The 15,494-nt window shown below is 32.2% G+C and overlaps 1 protein-coding gene across 5 annotated transcripts in view; it reads left to right on the plus strand.

Moving 5' to 3' along the window:
• SPATA1 (spermatogenesis associated 1) overlaps nucleotides 1-15,494 on the plus strand; it is a 69,286-nt gene that overhangs the window by 23,876 nt on the left and 29,916 nt on the right. For 4 of the 5 annotated variants that reach the window (XM_051999195.1, XM_051999196.1, XM_051999192.1 and 1 more), the window contains 3 exons: nucleotides 3,370-3,585; nucleotides 9,729-9,831; nucleotides 10,606-10,666. In XM_051999195.1, the coding sequence (XP_051855155.1) occupies nucleotides 3,370-3,585; nucleotides 9,729-9,831; nucleotides 10,606-10,666 (380 nt within the window). The remainder of the gene's footprint in view (nucleotides 1-3,369; nucleotides 3,586-9,728; nucleotides 9,832-10,605; nucleotides 10,667-15,494) is intronic. The other variant, XM_051999197.1, reaches the window with a different exon arrangement.

A 15,494-nucleotide genomic window follows, 5' to 3' on the forward strand; every position in this document is an offset into this window, starting at 1 on the left:
CATCCTTGTGGTAGTTTGTGGTTGGTCATCTTGCTTCAGTTCTCTCCCCACTCAAGCCTCTCCTCCATCTTGCTGTCATATTGCTCTTCCCATGTCACCTTGTCTTTTCTATTAACTTCAGTGGCTACCTCATGCCCTCCAAGATCAAATATAAAATTCTTTGGCTTTTGAAACTCTCTATTAACTTGGCCCCTTCTTAACTTTCCATCTTTTTACCCCACTCTCCATGTACTCTGTTATCTAATGACATTGCTCTCCACGCCATTCTTTGCACTAAACAGTCATCTCCCAACTCTGGACATTTCCAGTGGCTTGTGTCTCATGACTGAAATTTTCTATTTTATCTCCGCCATCCTCTGCAAGACACATTTCCTGGTATGCAGGTACCTTTCCTCTAAAACTATTCCAATTTATCTTGTAAATATTTTGTTTGTATATAGTTGTTGCAAATTGCCTTTCCTATTAGAATGTGAGCTCTTTTAGGGCATCACAGAATCCCCAGTGCTTAGCACTCTACCCAAAATATAATATATAGTTAATAAATGTGTTTTAGCTGACTGTGCCTCTCAGTATCCCATCTGTACCTTCATCTAAGTTCACTCTAATGAAAATGTTACAAAAAGAGGGCCAAGGAAAGAAATTTTTTGAGTTCTGGGAGATCTTTCCCTCCAGTCTGACATCATCGCATCATATCTGGCTCGTTCAGCTAATTCAAAACCAATTTAGTTTTCTCTATCTAATTTCATCTGTTATCTTTTCATCTTGTTCACAAAGTGAGAAATTGCCAACTGCTTTATTGAAATGTATATATATTTTCTACCACTTCCCTAGTCTTGGAAGTCTAGTAATTCTACTTTAAATAAAAAGGAAAATAGGCAATTCAGATATGGCCTGTCTTTAATAAACTAATGATTTTTAGTAATAATATCTTCTGTTTCTAAATGGTTTCAAACCATTTTTTTTGGTGAGGCAATTAAGGTTAAGTGACCTGCCCAGGTGTCACACTGCTACTAAGTGTTAAGTGCCTGAGCTCAGATTTGAATTCTATGTTCAATTCCAAGGCCTGTGCTCTATTCACTATGGCACCATCTAGCTGCCCCACAAACTATCCTCTTAATAATCTCTTCTAGAATTGTGCGAGTTATTGAAATCAAGTTCATCAGTCTAGGTAAAAATCTATATAAAAATATTTCTCTTTCCCTTTTTGGGAATTGGTGCTTCTATTGGTATCCATTCCTATGCTATCTTTTTCTTTCTCCATGTTATTTCAAAAATCACAGACAAAAATCTTATAGGATCTTAGGAGGGTAGTTTATCTGTGCCTGATCACTTGATCTCATGAGAAATTACATGTGATTTTTAGGAGTAGTAATCTTGGGCTTCAATTCCTTTGTTAATCTTTTTTTTTTTTTCTATTCTGAATTTGGAGATCATTTTCCTTGGTAGAGAAAACAGAACGAAAGGAAGAGTTAAATAGTTTCTTTCCTTTCTCTTGTTTTATTCTTCCCATCACATTAAGATGTCCTGTACCTTCATCAGCAATGCCAAAGTAACTATTGTTTTTAATATTTATCATATGTATCAGCTCATAGTTGGCTTTATATATTGATACTATTATTTTAAAATAATTAAAAACTTTTAAGAAATTAATCCTTCCTTATTTCCCATCATATTTGTCCCCTGCATATATCCTTTTAAAATGTGAGCAACTGGGGGCAACTAGGTGGTACAGTGGATACAGCATCAGCTCTAAAGACAGGAGAACCTGAGTTCAAATATAGTCTCTTAACACGTCCTAGCTGTGTGACCCTGTGCAAGTCACTTAACCCCAATTGCCTTAGCAAAAAAAAAATAATAATAATAATGATAAAATAAAATGTGAGCTGCTTTGTGAACTCAATACAGTCATATTAGCCAAAGTGTCTACTTTATCTACTTTTCCCTTTTTTTATAGAAATCATTTGTAACTTTGTTCCCAGAATTTTGTTCCTAAATAGTTCCCTCTTGAACTAACTTCTTTTAGTCTCCGGGTACAAAATGCTACTTATCTCAACCTTAATTCTGAATTCTTCTTTCCTCTGGTTTATAGTACATTATGGATGATGGCAGATAGTGGTCTCCTTTTCTGTTAGGATAATGTAGTGATTACTTCCCAAGATTCCTATTAATTATACTTCTATTAAGCAGTTCATCCTTATTATTATTAGTTAGAATAAGGTTCTTTATTATTGTTGTCATTTTCTTTCTACTGTGATGAGGTTCTAATCTTTTTCCTTCACATATTGAAGATGCTATGAGGTCAGGGAACATATTCTAATCTTGCTCAGGTCACAACCCACAAAAGTCTAGATTTCCTTAGTTGTTAGTTTCCCTCTCTTTGCTTTAAACTTATTTTATATATAACTATATATATATATATATACATATATATATATATATGTAACTATATATAGAGATACATTTCTATATAGAAAGAATTTTCTATATCTTTATCTATCCATCCATCTAGGTGGTTGTTCTCCCCATTCAAGTAGAAGATAAGCTCTTTGAAGTCAAGGATTGTTTCTATTTATCTTTGTATGCTTAGAATTAGCAGAATTTCTGTAATTGAGTTGAATTAGATATATTCTGCATCTCCCTCAATGAACTGCATGTTTCTTAAACATATATTTGGAGCTTAATGTATGTTGAATTAAACAAATCTTCATGATTTTGTTCATGTCTCTTCTAAAAGAAAGAGAAAATATTGGAGACTACTCTTTCCTTTTCTGGATATCCTGGAACTCCTGTTTTTTTAGTATTTGTGTTTGTTTTTCTTGTTTGGTTTTTGAAGGTCAGGAGGAATGATTCCTGATGTTGGGGGAATTACCAGATCCTTCTAGGAGATCATGAGCAGAAAAAGTTTTTTAAAAGCTCTTTTCATTTCAAAAATCTTTCTATGAATTGTATTTTCTTATGAATGTATAATACAAAGATACATGAACTTTTGACTTCTTTTCTAATTTATTTTATGTGATCTGGATCCATTAATTTTCTTCCTTACTTCTTACCCTTCCATTCCTACCTTTTTTCCATTTCAACAGAAAGGCATTAAATATTTTTCCTTATCTTTAGTTTTCATTTAGCAGGTTAAAGAGGATGACATATATACATTTTTTCATGAGGACTGCTTTTATTATATTTTGTTATGTAGTATTTTGATTTCCTCGACAATACAGGCAAATCTTTGTTAGAACCACTAAAGAAATAAAACATATGATTAATAAGTATGCATTCACTACATATTTTAAAGTACTCTGGGACTAATATATTTCTAAAAATATGATGAATTCAACTTTGTCATTTTAATTAAATTATTTCTTCTGTTAGGTAAAAAGAGTAAGGAAGAAGAACCTGTTGAGTCGCAAGTGTGTGATGATTTAAGTGTTGCAAATACGGAAACAGGAAACAATACAGCCATTTCAAAAGTCCGTATTAAAGTGTCTCCCAATGAAATTTGGGAAGATTGTAATAATGTTTTGCCTTGGAATAATGTCAAGGAGCAGACTCAAAGAAACGGTGCTAACATTTTGCTCAAAAGAAGAGGTATAATTTAATTCACTTTTTTTCAGCCTAGACCAGTTAAAATGAGACAAAAGAATAGAATTATAGACTCTCAGATTGAGATGGGACCTTGGACTCTCTAAGCAGTTGAACTCAGTTAAGTTCTAACACATGATTAATCGTTAAATGATTCTCTGGCTGCAGTTTGAAGATCCCAGAGATGGTGAGCTCTCTACTTTGGGACGGCAAGTTATTATCCCCATTCAGTTTTCTCCAGAGGCTCTCTCTCATATCTAACTTATCTAAAATTCTATTTACCCTTTTATCTTTCCTTCTAGATGTCATCCTATCTATTTTCCCTTTTTTGACTAAACTCCTAGAGAAAGGAATTTATAATTGATTCCATCCCCTTCTTCTTATTCCCTTCTTTAATTCTCTGCAGTTTGCCTTCTGACCTCACTACTTACCTGAAATGCTTTCTAAAGTTAACCAATGATTTCTTAATCACTAAATCTACTGGATTTTTCTCAATACTCATCTTTCTTCTCTACAATCTTTGGCATTGTTAATCACCCTCTTTTCCTTGATACTCTCTTCCCTCTAGGTTTTCATCACATTGCTTTCCCCTGGTTTTCCTCCTACCTGTCTGATCATTCCTTCTCAGTTTCTTGCTAAATATTTATTTACCCATTAAACCATAGATGTTCCTTAAGATCATCCAGAATCTTCTCTTTTTTTTCCCCAATAACATTTCACTTGATGATCTTATGATCATGATTTCAGCTATTATCACTTTACAAAGGTGATTCGTATAACATTTATTAAGTACCTGCTATGTGCTAGGCACTTTGCTAAGCACTGGAGATATGAAAAAGTAAAAGAAAATCCCTTACCCTCATAGAGCTTACAATCTAATGGGGGAGGGGGAAGATATATATATATATATATATATGTATATATATATATATATGTGTGTGTATATATATATATATACACACACACATACAGGATGAAAAAGAAATAACAGAGGGAAAGCACTAGAATTAAGAGAAATTGGGGGACTTTTTTTTTTTTTTTTTTTTTTTTTTTTTTTTAGTAAATGAAGATATTTTAGTTGAAACTTAACAGAAGTGAAGGAAATCAGTAGGTGGAACAGGAGAGGGAGATTGTCCCAGGTATGAGAGGCAACCAGAGAATATGCCACCTGGAACCAGGAGATGTAATATCTTATTCATGGAACAAAACAGCTAGGAGCCCAGTGTTAATGGATCAAAGAGAACATGTTGGGAGAAAGATATAAGAAGACTGGAAAAGGAGGAGAGGAGCTAGTTTGTGAAGAGCTTTGAATGCCAAACAAAGCAATCTGTATTTGATACAGGAGGCAGTACAAAGTCGTTGGAGTTTATTGAGTAGGGAAATGACATCATTGGATCTGTACTTCAGAAAAATTATTGTAGTGACTGAATGGAGAATGGGCTGGAGTGAGGAGAGACTTGCAGCAAACAGATTTACCAGCAGGCTCTTGCACTAATCAAGCTTCGAGGTGATGAGGGGGCCTGATCTAGAGTAATGGCAGCATCAGAGGAGAAAAGGGGTGGCAGGCCTTAGCAACAGGTTGGATGGGAGAAGGGGAATTTCCTTGTATTTTAATGATATGTTTTCTGGTTTTTTAGTTATATATTGTAATGTTTCTAACATAATTCCCAATCATTTTTAATATTTGGTGGCCAAACTTACAGCTATTCATTTTTAATGCCAAAGGTTTTTTCTTGGGACTTTTTGGTGGTCCTATGGCTGATAGTAGCTTTGAGGCTTAGAGTTTCCCAGTTTTTTGTTTAAATGTTTTGTTATCTTCAGATCCTCTCTGTTTGTCATTGTCCTTCTTGGAAGTATCTGAGTTAACCTCTATGGACATGTAAGTCACTTTCTTGCATAATTACAAATTTCTTTCCAGATTGGTTGGGCCAATTTATAGCTCTATCAGTATATGATATGTACCAAATATTGAACCTATCTTTCCACAATCAGTCACTTTCTTTGCATAATTACAAACTGCTTTCCAAATTATTTGGGCCAATTTACAGTTCTTTCAATATACAATATACACAAATAAATAGTTGTGCCTGTCTTCCCACAATTTCTCCAACATTAACTATTCCTGTCTTTTTGTCATCTTTGCCAATTTAGTGGATATAAGGTGACTCCTCAGAGCTCTTTTGGTTTATTTATTTTTTTTTCATTAATGATTTGGAGTATTCTTTTATATTATAATTAGTAGTTTGCAGATCTTTTGAGAACTGGTTTTTAAGCTATTTTATTCTATGTTTTATATTTTGTTCTTTGAACAACTTGTCTTTTGGATGATTTTGGGGGTTAGATATTACTGTTAATTTTCTATTTATTCTATATATCAGATATATTTAAAACAAAGATTTTTCCCCCATTCAGCAACTTCCCTTCTTATCAATTTGTATTTGTTTTATTTATGCAAAAGCATTTCAATTTCATGAAATCAAAATGATATAACTTATCTGTTATAATTACTTCTTTCCTTTGTTTAGTTAAGAATTCACCTAGAAAGTTTAGTTATAAAAGGTATATGGTTTATTTCTCTCTAATTTGTGTATGATCTTTAATATTTATGTCATGGTTTCATTTCAAATATGGCTAAATGTTGATTTAATCAAAATATTTGTTAAGACAGTTTCCAAATTCCTCAGTAATTCTTGGGAAGTAGGGATTTTTTCCTGGGTAATTTATGTTTTCAGATTTATTGAACACTGGGGTTATTATGATCAGTTATTTCTGATTATCCTTATTGTCTATTCCTTTGATCTATTTGTCTACTTTTTAACAAGCACCAACTATTTTTAATAATTACTGCTCTATATCAAAGTATGAGCTTTGAGAGTACTATTCTACCTTCATTTTTTCCTTTTTCATTATTTCCTTTGATATTTTGGATTTTCTGTTTCTTCAAGTAGGTTTTGCTGTTATTTTATTGTTTACCTTTGTTCCCTGTGGTAGGTTGATTAGCATAGCACTAAAATCTGTAAGGCAATTTTGGTAGTATTGTCATTTTAATTTTATTGGCAAGGTCTAGCCAAGATTTTGTTATTATTCTTTTTTTCTCTAAAGAATGCTTTGTAATTTTGTGTATGTGTTCTTTGGTAGATTGACTCTCAGATGTTGCATTATTTTGTACTTATTTTGAATATTATCTCTATTATGATTGTTTCTCAGCTTTTGTTATGAGTATGAAAAAATGTTCTTGATCCTTATTTTGTAATCAAAATTTTACTGGAGCTTTTGTCTCAGTTTCTTTGCTGATTGCTAAGAATTTCCTAAGTAAACCATTGTATCATTAACAAATAAGCATAGTTTTCTATCTTCTTTGCCTATTTTTATGAATTTAATTTCTTTCTCCTATCTTCCTGTTATTGTTAGCATTTCTTGACACATGCTAAATAATATCAGGGAAAGAGGGGCGTCCTTACTTTACTCCTATATATACATATAGGAATTCCAAATGTTACATAATTGCAAATAATATTAGCTTGTACTTCTATGTGGATACTTTTTTCATATTAAAAATATAACTGCTTATACTTTGCAGGGTTTTTTGCAGAGTTTTTAAGCAAAAAATGGGTGTTGTACTTAAGTAATAGCTTTTTGGACATCTATTAATATTATATGAATTTGTTTTTAATTTGATTAATTGTGTTGTTTTCTTAATGTTAAGAATTCTTGATATAAATCCAACCTGATTAGAGTGAATGATTTTTTTGGATAAATTTCTGTAGTCTATTTGCTAGCATTTTATTTAAAATTTTTGAATTGATATTTATTAATAATACTGGTCTATAATTCTCCCTTTTTTGGCTTTACCTTTCCTTCTTTTAGGGATTAGGACTGTGACTGATAAAAGGAGTTTGATAGAGTACTTCTCAATTTTGAGAATTACTTATATGGTATTTGAATAACATATAGTATTTGTATTCATTGTTATTTAAAAATTTGATAGACTTCTCCCAGAAATCCATCTAGACCATAGATTTTTCCTTTGATAGTTTTTTTAATAGCTAGTTCAGTTTCCTTTTCTGCAGTTGGATTATTTAAATTCTTGTGGGTTATTAATCTGAATATTTTATATATTTTTATATTTATTTTATATTTCTAAATTAATCCTCTTAATTTTAAATTCTCATTTTTATTAGTATATAACTATGGCTTTGATCAGTTGATTCTGATTTATCTTTGTAATCTGTAATTATTTGGAAATTGTTGTGGGTTTTACCTTTGGCCACATTTTATTTTATTATTTTAATTTCTCATCTCTTAATTAATTTTAATTAAATACACCTTATAGTATTTGGCAAGTAAATTTGTACTTTAAACCAATGTTATCTGTGCCTACCAAGTGTTTGCTAACTTTGGTGGTTTCTGAACTTTTCCATCACTTTCTTTGTAGCAATTTTATATTCGTTATGTTTCTCTAGAAAGTCACTATCTTTACTTTTGCCTACTTGTCAACTTTTAAAAACAGGTTGAGCTAAAATTTACATAATTATACAAAGTGGTTTTTTTCATTTTAATCCTATCTTTTAATTTGGTTTTTGTTCACATTGATTTTATCCTAATAAGCCATTGATTCGATTGCACTGATAATGGCTGCTGATTCTGAAATGATTTCTATATCTGTAATGAATCACTTTCTTTCTGTTTGAATATGATCAGTTTTTCAAATGTTCACTGCATTCAACACATTGCAACTTTTTTTTTTGAAAAAGTAGTTATGATGTTTAGATGGGAGTCTTATGAGCAGTCTACTCTTTGGTTTCTTTTATACTGAATTTTATACTTTTATATTTTCCAAAATGGCTTTGACTGTCCTCCTTAAACCAAATATCACATTCGTTTGACTCTATTAAAGTATTAAGCTTACTTATTTGGGGGATGATATGAAACTCTTCCTCTACAATTAATTCATTTTCTATTCAAATGCACCCTCTACAATTAATTAATGTTAATACATAAAATGAAATTATCTTCATTGTATCCTTATATATTTTGCTCATTAGATGCTCAGTAAAGCAAGAAAATCAAATATCCCATGAAACATTTCTATTTGTCTCTAGGTGCACAATAATAACTTTAATTTATATAAAATTTTAAGCTTTACTAAACCCTTTCCTATGGGAGGACAGTAAAATAAGTATTATTACTCTCATTTTAGAATTTTATAGTTTAAGAAACTGATTCTCCTGACTTCAAATCCAGTACTCTGTTTTATACCATGGTAACCTTAAATCAACACCATGAAATTGTGAGCCATTCTATTATTTATATTTTTATATTTAGCTTCTTTACATATTTTTATTTCATTTTTAGCTAGTATATCAAGATGGATGTAATTTTGTTTCTCATATAGAATATTATTTTTATTGGTGGTTAGACAAAGGGTCACACACTGAAAGTGCCACTAGTTATAATGTTAGTAGATGGCTTAAGAATTTTATGATTCTTAGTTCTCCTGGTTCCTTTCCTGCCAGTCTGTCTTGCATTTTTGCAAAAATAATTATCTTCGTTTTGGTTCATTTTGGGGGCTGTCAGGATCAAATGTTTCTTTTCTTTCTTTCTTTCTTTCTTTCTTTCTTTCTTTCTTTCTTTCTTGCTTGCTTGCTTGCTTGCTTGCTTGCTTGCTATCATCATATGGAGATGAACTTTTTCACTATCAGGTTCATCCCTAGAAAAGATACACATATCAAGACACATTTGCATTTTATCAGTTTTCTTTGAAAATCTTTCCTACGGGACTAAAACCTACCATACTTTTTCTTTCACTTCAAAACCCCCACAATCACTTCTCTTCCATTTTGAAGCCTCAAAGTAGGCCTTAAAAGAACCTTTTAAAATGTTAATGCCTTAAAGTTTTGTAACTTCCTAATATGTAAGAATTTTGTTCAAATAAAAGGGGATTTTAAAAGTGAAAGCATATGTGAGAATCTTCTGATATGATATATTTTTAAAACATACATTGTATATGATTGAGCAGGGCAGGGTTATGGTAGATATGTGAATGAGCTACAAGCAAAATTGTATTAAATAAATTCTAATTATTCTTAATTTTATTTCATGTGACTGAAAATCAACATTGGTTGGTATGAACTTTGGGGGAAAAAAAGTCAGCCTAAAAGACAACAAGATTAAAAAATACCCAGCCAGAAAGTATGGATTTCTAGAAGCATTAGATGATAAACGTATTTTACATGCACAAAACAAAAAAAGGTAATTGTCATTCATTTGAATTATATATAGTAACTAATCCAAAAGAAGTAAAGAATACTATTTTAAGAGACACACTTTTATTAAACTTAGCTCCAGACTAATTCATTGTGGGAAAAATGTTTCTGCTCTAGTTTTTGCATGTTACAAGAGATAGTCTGGTAACAGAATAGTTTTTGTAGCTAGAAGGGTAATTAGCAAATTCATTAAGGATCTGTTTATACTTTTCCATTCTACTTATTTGCTTGAATTAATCTTCTCATCCTGAAGTAAAATACTTAGCATCTATTAATTAAAAAAAAAAAAAAACTTCAAATTTCATAATGGGGTCCAAGGTTTAGGCAACACTTTTATACATTGCAATTTATAATTAAACAAAGGTGCTTCAGTGATTATCCTTAGCTTAAGAATTATGAATAGAAATATGATTGATGAAATTGTTCATTTTTTAATGACATGGCTATTAATGCATCTCTAGGTTTGGTTTAAACATCTTTTAAATTTGATTTTAATAATGAATATAAAGTGAGAGAATGTATTCAAGTTCTTTGTGGGCCTTACAATGCTATATAAGTATCAGATGATATTGTGTGATGATATTATTATGATGATCATAAGTAAGGAATAGATGAGTTTCTGAACAAAATCCCTTTATTTGTATTATTATACGCAAATATTTCCTGAAAATTATAAAGAACAGATTTTGAAAAAAAAATTTAAAGATATTCATAAAGCATGTTTTGATAAGTCTTTCCAAATATATATTATTTCCTTCAGCCAATTCCTGTGGGAAAATGGAGACAAGATAACTGATGCCAGCAAAAAAAAGGAAGATCCGGTACGATTTAATACTTTTATGAAATATGACAGACTATTGCAATGTTTACATTAAAATTCATGCAGCATTGAAAATTAAATTTTCTCTTTCTACTAATAAAACACTTCTAATTTCATTATCATTAATATGAAGTGAATTCTCTATTCTGCATTTGGGAGTAAACAAACAACTTGTACTAATGAAAAGAGAGAAGTAGAAACCATTCTTACCAAATCCCTCTTGAATTCTCTGCTCAAATCAGTCATCTGAGGAGAAAAGCACTTTCTTTGGACTATCAGTTTTGTAGCTACCAAAAATTCTATATAATATTATCATCATTAATAAATAAAAGGATACATTTCAACAGAATCAACCTCTTTACAACAAGTTCTAGGGAGGATTAAAAAAAAAAAAGCTTGTTTTCCTTGGCTTTGGGACCAGAGTGGTAACAATGAAAAAGGGGGAGACAAGGTTACCGCTTCATGTTTGCATCTTTGTAGGTGGGATAGAGACGGCTTAGGGTTAGAGAAACACATTAGCTGACATTTATAAAGTTCTTTAAAGTTTATGAAATAATTGACCTGCATTATCTCTAGTTTGTATAACCTAGTCATTTGGTGGGGTTTAACATGCTTTCCCAAAGCTCAGTATTCTGTTATCTGAGCAAGGAATGAGGTAGAAGTACTCTGTTCAATGTGTGAATGCCTTAGTAAGGATGGTTTATTTCTTTTAAAGTTGGGGATGGAGAGGAGAGGAGAGAGATGAGGGAAGAGAACCAGTACCTGTGTTTTTATTACATTCCATCTTCTATCACAATTTCTTAAAATAAAATATATCATTTTATTATATCCTTTGTATTAGTAGGGGTCTTATACTGTATTTTATTTAAAAACAACTTTGATGTTGAGAAGGCTACTAAGTAAGTAGGAATAAGTGGGAGGGACAATCCCTCTTGCTGCTGAGCCAGCTTTGGCCACACCCACATTGAAGCTTACAATATCAGTATATATTGTACTGTAGTCTATGCTTAGGAATAAATATGGAGACTGTACCCTATGACATCAACCAGCAAGCCTCTTAGTAAATGCTTACTGTATACCAGGCACTCTGTGAAGTGTCGAGGATACAAATATAGAAGGGAAATTGTGTTCCCAAAGCTTCTGTATTCTGATAGGGAGACATTTGTAGGTACATACAAACCATTTATGAGCCAACACAAAGTAACCTGGTGGAGGGAGCATCAGCAGTTAAAGGGATCAGGAAAGGCCTCAAAGAAAAGGTGGTGCTGGAAGTCATAGTTCCAGCACCACGACTTAAAGGAAATCTAGTATTCCCTGACTCAGAATTGAGCAGAGACGGTGTTCTAGTAATGGAAGTAAGTGTAAAGTCATAGAAACAAAGATGGCATCATACTCAAAGAAAAGTGAGCAGTCCAGCATGAATAGACTGTAGAGTACTGGGGGGAGGAGGTGGAATTGTATATCATGAAACTAGACATGTAAGAAGAGGTAAGGTTGTAAAGAGTTTTGAATGTCAGATCAAAAATCATGTCAATGTGGTATTTTATCTTAGTAGTTCATAGGGAGCCAATGAAATTCATGGAGGGATGTCATAGTCAGACTTATAAATGTTTTAGAAAAATAATTAGGCAGCTATATAGGAACTAGAAGAGAGGAGAAAATAACCAATGGTGGGGAGATAAATTAGGAGGATATTGCAATAGTCGAAGCAAAAAATAATAAAGGCTCAAATTAAGATACTGTCTGTTTAAACAGAGACATTGAGCCATATGTAAGAGATATTGTGGAAATATTGGCAACAGATTGAATATATAAGGTGAATCGGACTGAAGAATTAAAGGCTATGAACCTCAATGAATGAAAAGCTATTGGTACTTTCTACAGAAATGGGGAGATCTGGAGGGAAAGGAAATGAGTTTTGTTTGCGACATGTTGATTTTGAGATACCTGTGGGATATTCAATTAAAAATGCTCAGTAGTCCATTGGCAATGGGAAATTAGAGATCAGAAGAGAAACAAGAGAATGGATAGATGTAAGAGTATTTGCACAGAAATGATTATCGAAGCCATGGAAGCCAATGAGTAAGTGAGAGAGAACAGTGAAAAGAAAGCTATAGATGAGAAGGGAGATGAATGAAGAGCCAGCAAAGGAAACCAACAAAGAATAGAAAAGTAAAAAAGACCACTGTCATGAAAACTGTGAGGAGAAGAGATTTAAGAGGTGATAGACAATTCTACAGAAAGTCAACAAGGCTGAGGATTGAGGAAAGACCATTAAAAGATTTTTAGCACTTTGGGAGCAAGTGATTTCAGTTGAGTAATGAAGGTGAAAGTTATATTGAAGAGACTGGGAAGACAATGAGAAGATAGGAAATGAAGGCAAGAAATTCAAATTGGAAGAAAGAGAAGATTATAGATACTGAGAATAACAAATCAGTGAGTACTTTTTTTTAGAAAGGAGATTCAGGTATATTTGTTAACATGTTAGCAAGAGAGTAAAGATTGGATAAGGGGATGATGGCAAGGGTAGTGAACTAGAAATGAGAGTGGAAAAGACTAAAGTAAGGCTACATGTAAAGGAGATGGTTTTGGTGAGAAGTAGTTTTTTTCAGAGAACAGAATAAAAGTAGAGATAGTAAAAAGTTTATGTGATAAAAAAGGGAAAATACAGAGATCATAGAGAATGGCCTCACCTTTTTTGGTAACAGATGAAGTATAGTTCTCAACTAAGAGACAAAGTTTAGAATAGCCATTAGTGAATAGAACAGAGAATTAATTAAGAGAGGAGTAAAAAGATTACCTTGCTGCAGTGAGAGCCCAATTCAAATAAATTACCCTAAATATGTAATGGCTAATACCCTTTCATGATTTTCTTCAGCTTCATTCAGCAGCACACATGTGCAAATAGAGAAAACACATCAATTAATAAATAAGCAAAATTCAGATTTGTTAAAACATGAGCTAAGCTAGGATGAGGGACTAAGGATTTCAAGAGTGGAGGAGAGTATAAAGTTAAAATGCTTGACTCAAACATCAAGATCCAACAAGAGCTGTTGTAGTGGCACGTAAGTATTGAGGGCTGGAGGACTTGGGAGTCAAGAAAGGATAAAGAATGGGCTTAAAAGGAGTAAGGCTCAGGGAGACATAGAATGATAGGTTTTAGTAAAAAGGATTTCAGAATTCTTGGTCAAAGAATTGTAACATTTTTGAATGATTGGCAAGATTAAGGAAATGACTTTACTGAAGTGTAAAGAAGTGAGAAACTGGAAAGTTAAGGTATTTGAGGAAATTATCTTTCCCTCTCTGCCTCTATTCTGTTTTTGTCAGTCTGTCTCTTTCTCTCTCTCTCATTGATGTCCCATAATATAGAAGTAGGATTTAGATCACAAGAGGAGATTCTAAGTCAGGACTAGTGATCTCCATGAGGAAGAAGGAAGAATATCCTGGGAACTTAATGAAAATAGCTACCAGGGTCTGGAATGGGTAGAAAATTTGGATTGAATGAACCCCAGAGGAAGGGGAATTGTTGAATGATGCCATGAAAGGGAGAATCTAGAAATGACAATGAGGAGTATCTCTAGGACAAGTGAGTCAGAAATAGCAGAAAAGGTCCAACCCATTATTAACAAAAAGAGTCTGTGATGTTTTGTCACTTGGAGGAAGCAAGATTTTTGTGAGTGCTAGAAAATGGAAGAAGCTTGAGGAAAAAAGGGTCTAATTTGAATAGAAGTTTGTTAATTACAGAATAGGAGTTCCAGAGGCCACAGAGAAAAAGGGCATATTTTTAGTGGAGCATTAAATAGTTGGATAAGGAAGACAATAGGAAATAAGATTTGAAGATGATGATTTACTCTTAAGTCAATACGAGGTTCATTATTATAATATAAACTAATTTAAGTGCATGTCTTTTCTCCTTAGAAATAAACTTCTTGAGGGCAGGGATTATTTTTGTGCCTTTTTTTGAGCTTTTACTTAACTCAGTTCCTGGCACCTAACAATAGTGAGCACTTAATAAATGGTTCTTGACTGATGCCAGTCATATTATAAAGAGATTTTACTATGTGAATTCTAAATTTTAACCTTGTTCTACACCCTTACTTTTGTGTTTCTATAGATTTGTCTTAATAGAAACAACATCTAAAAATTGAAATTTGTTTCTATTCCTCTACTTAGAAATTTACATTTTTCTTTTTATTGCATTATAACTTTTGAATAAGTTTACTCATTTTAATCAAAGTTGAGATGCATCCAAAATTTTGCCAAATTATACCATAAACTTAGAATAGTCAGTCAGTATTAATCACCTATATGCCAAACAATGTACCAAACTCTGAGTCAGTCTCTCACCTGTAAATTAAGTGTGGTAGTAAGTAACAGTTTTCAAATGGGTATATATTTTATGACAGTATATAGTGAGGTCTACTTGCCTCACAGGATTGTTGAGTGAGATATTCTATATAAGTGCTAAATAAAAGTGAATTCTCTTTACAGCCAGTAGAATCATAGACAATTTCTGTAACTTTTCAGAACTAATTATCATAGTAAAGTCTAATAATCCTTTATTCTGAATAAGAGTTCTACCAGTAATTACTTCAATAACCTATAGTAATTTTAAAATAAATCTTTGACTGATATACATCATGATCTCATAGCTTTCTGCCAACTATTGCTTTTTATTTCATGCATTTCATCTAATTAATCTCCTCCTCAAGATATCGTGCCTAAAACAGAAGAGAATACTCAATTTATGGTCTGACTAGAGTAGTCAGGAATGATCTCTTCCTTAGTAATTTTGGAAACTTTTTCTTGTAACCTAAAATTGCATTAGT

The sequence above is a fragment of the Antechinus flavipes genome, chromosome 4 (genome assembly GCF_016432865.1).
Source record: "Antechinus flavipes isolate AdamAnt ecotype Samford, QLD, Australia chromosome 4, AdamAnt_v2, whole genome shotgun sequence".
Lineage (NCBI taxonomy): Eukaryota > Metazoa > Chordata > Mammalia > Dasyuromorphia > Dasyuridae > Antechinus > Antechinus flavipes.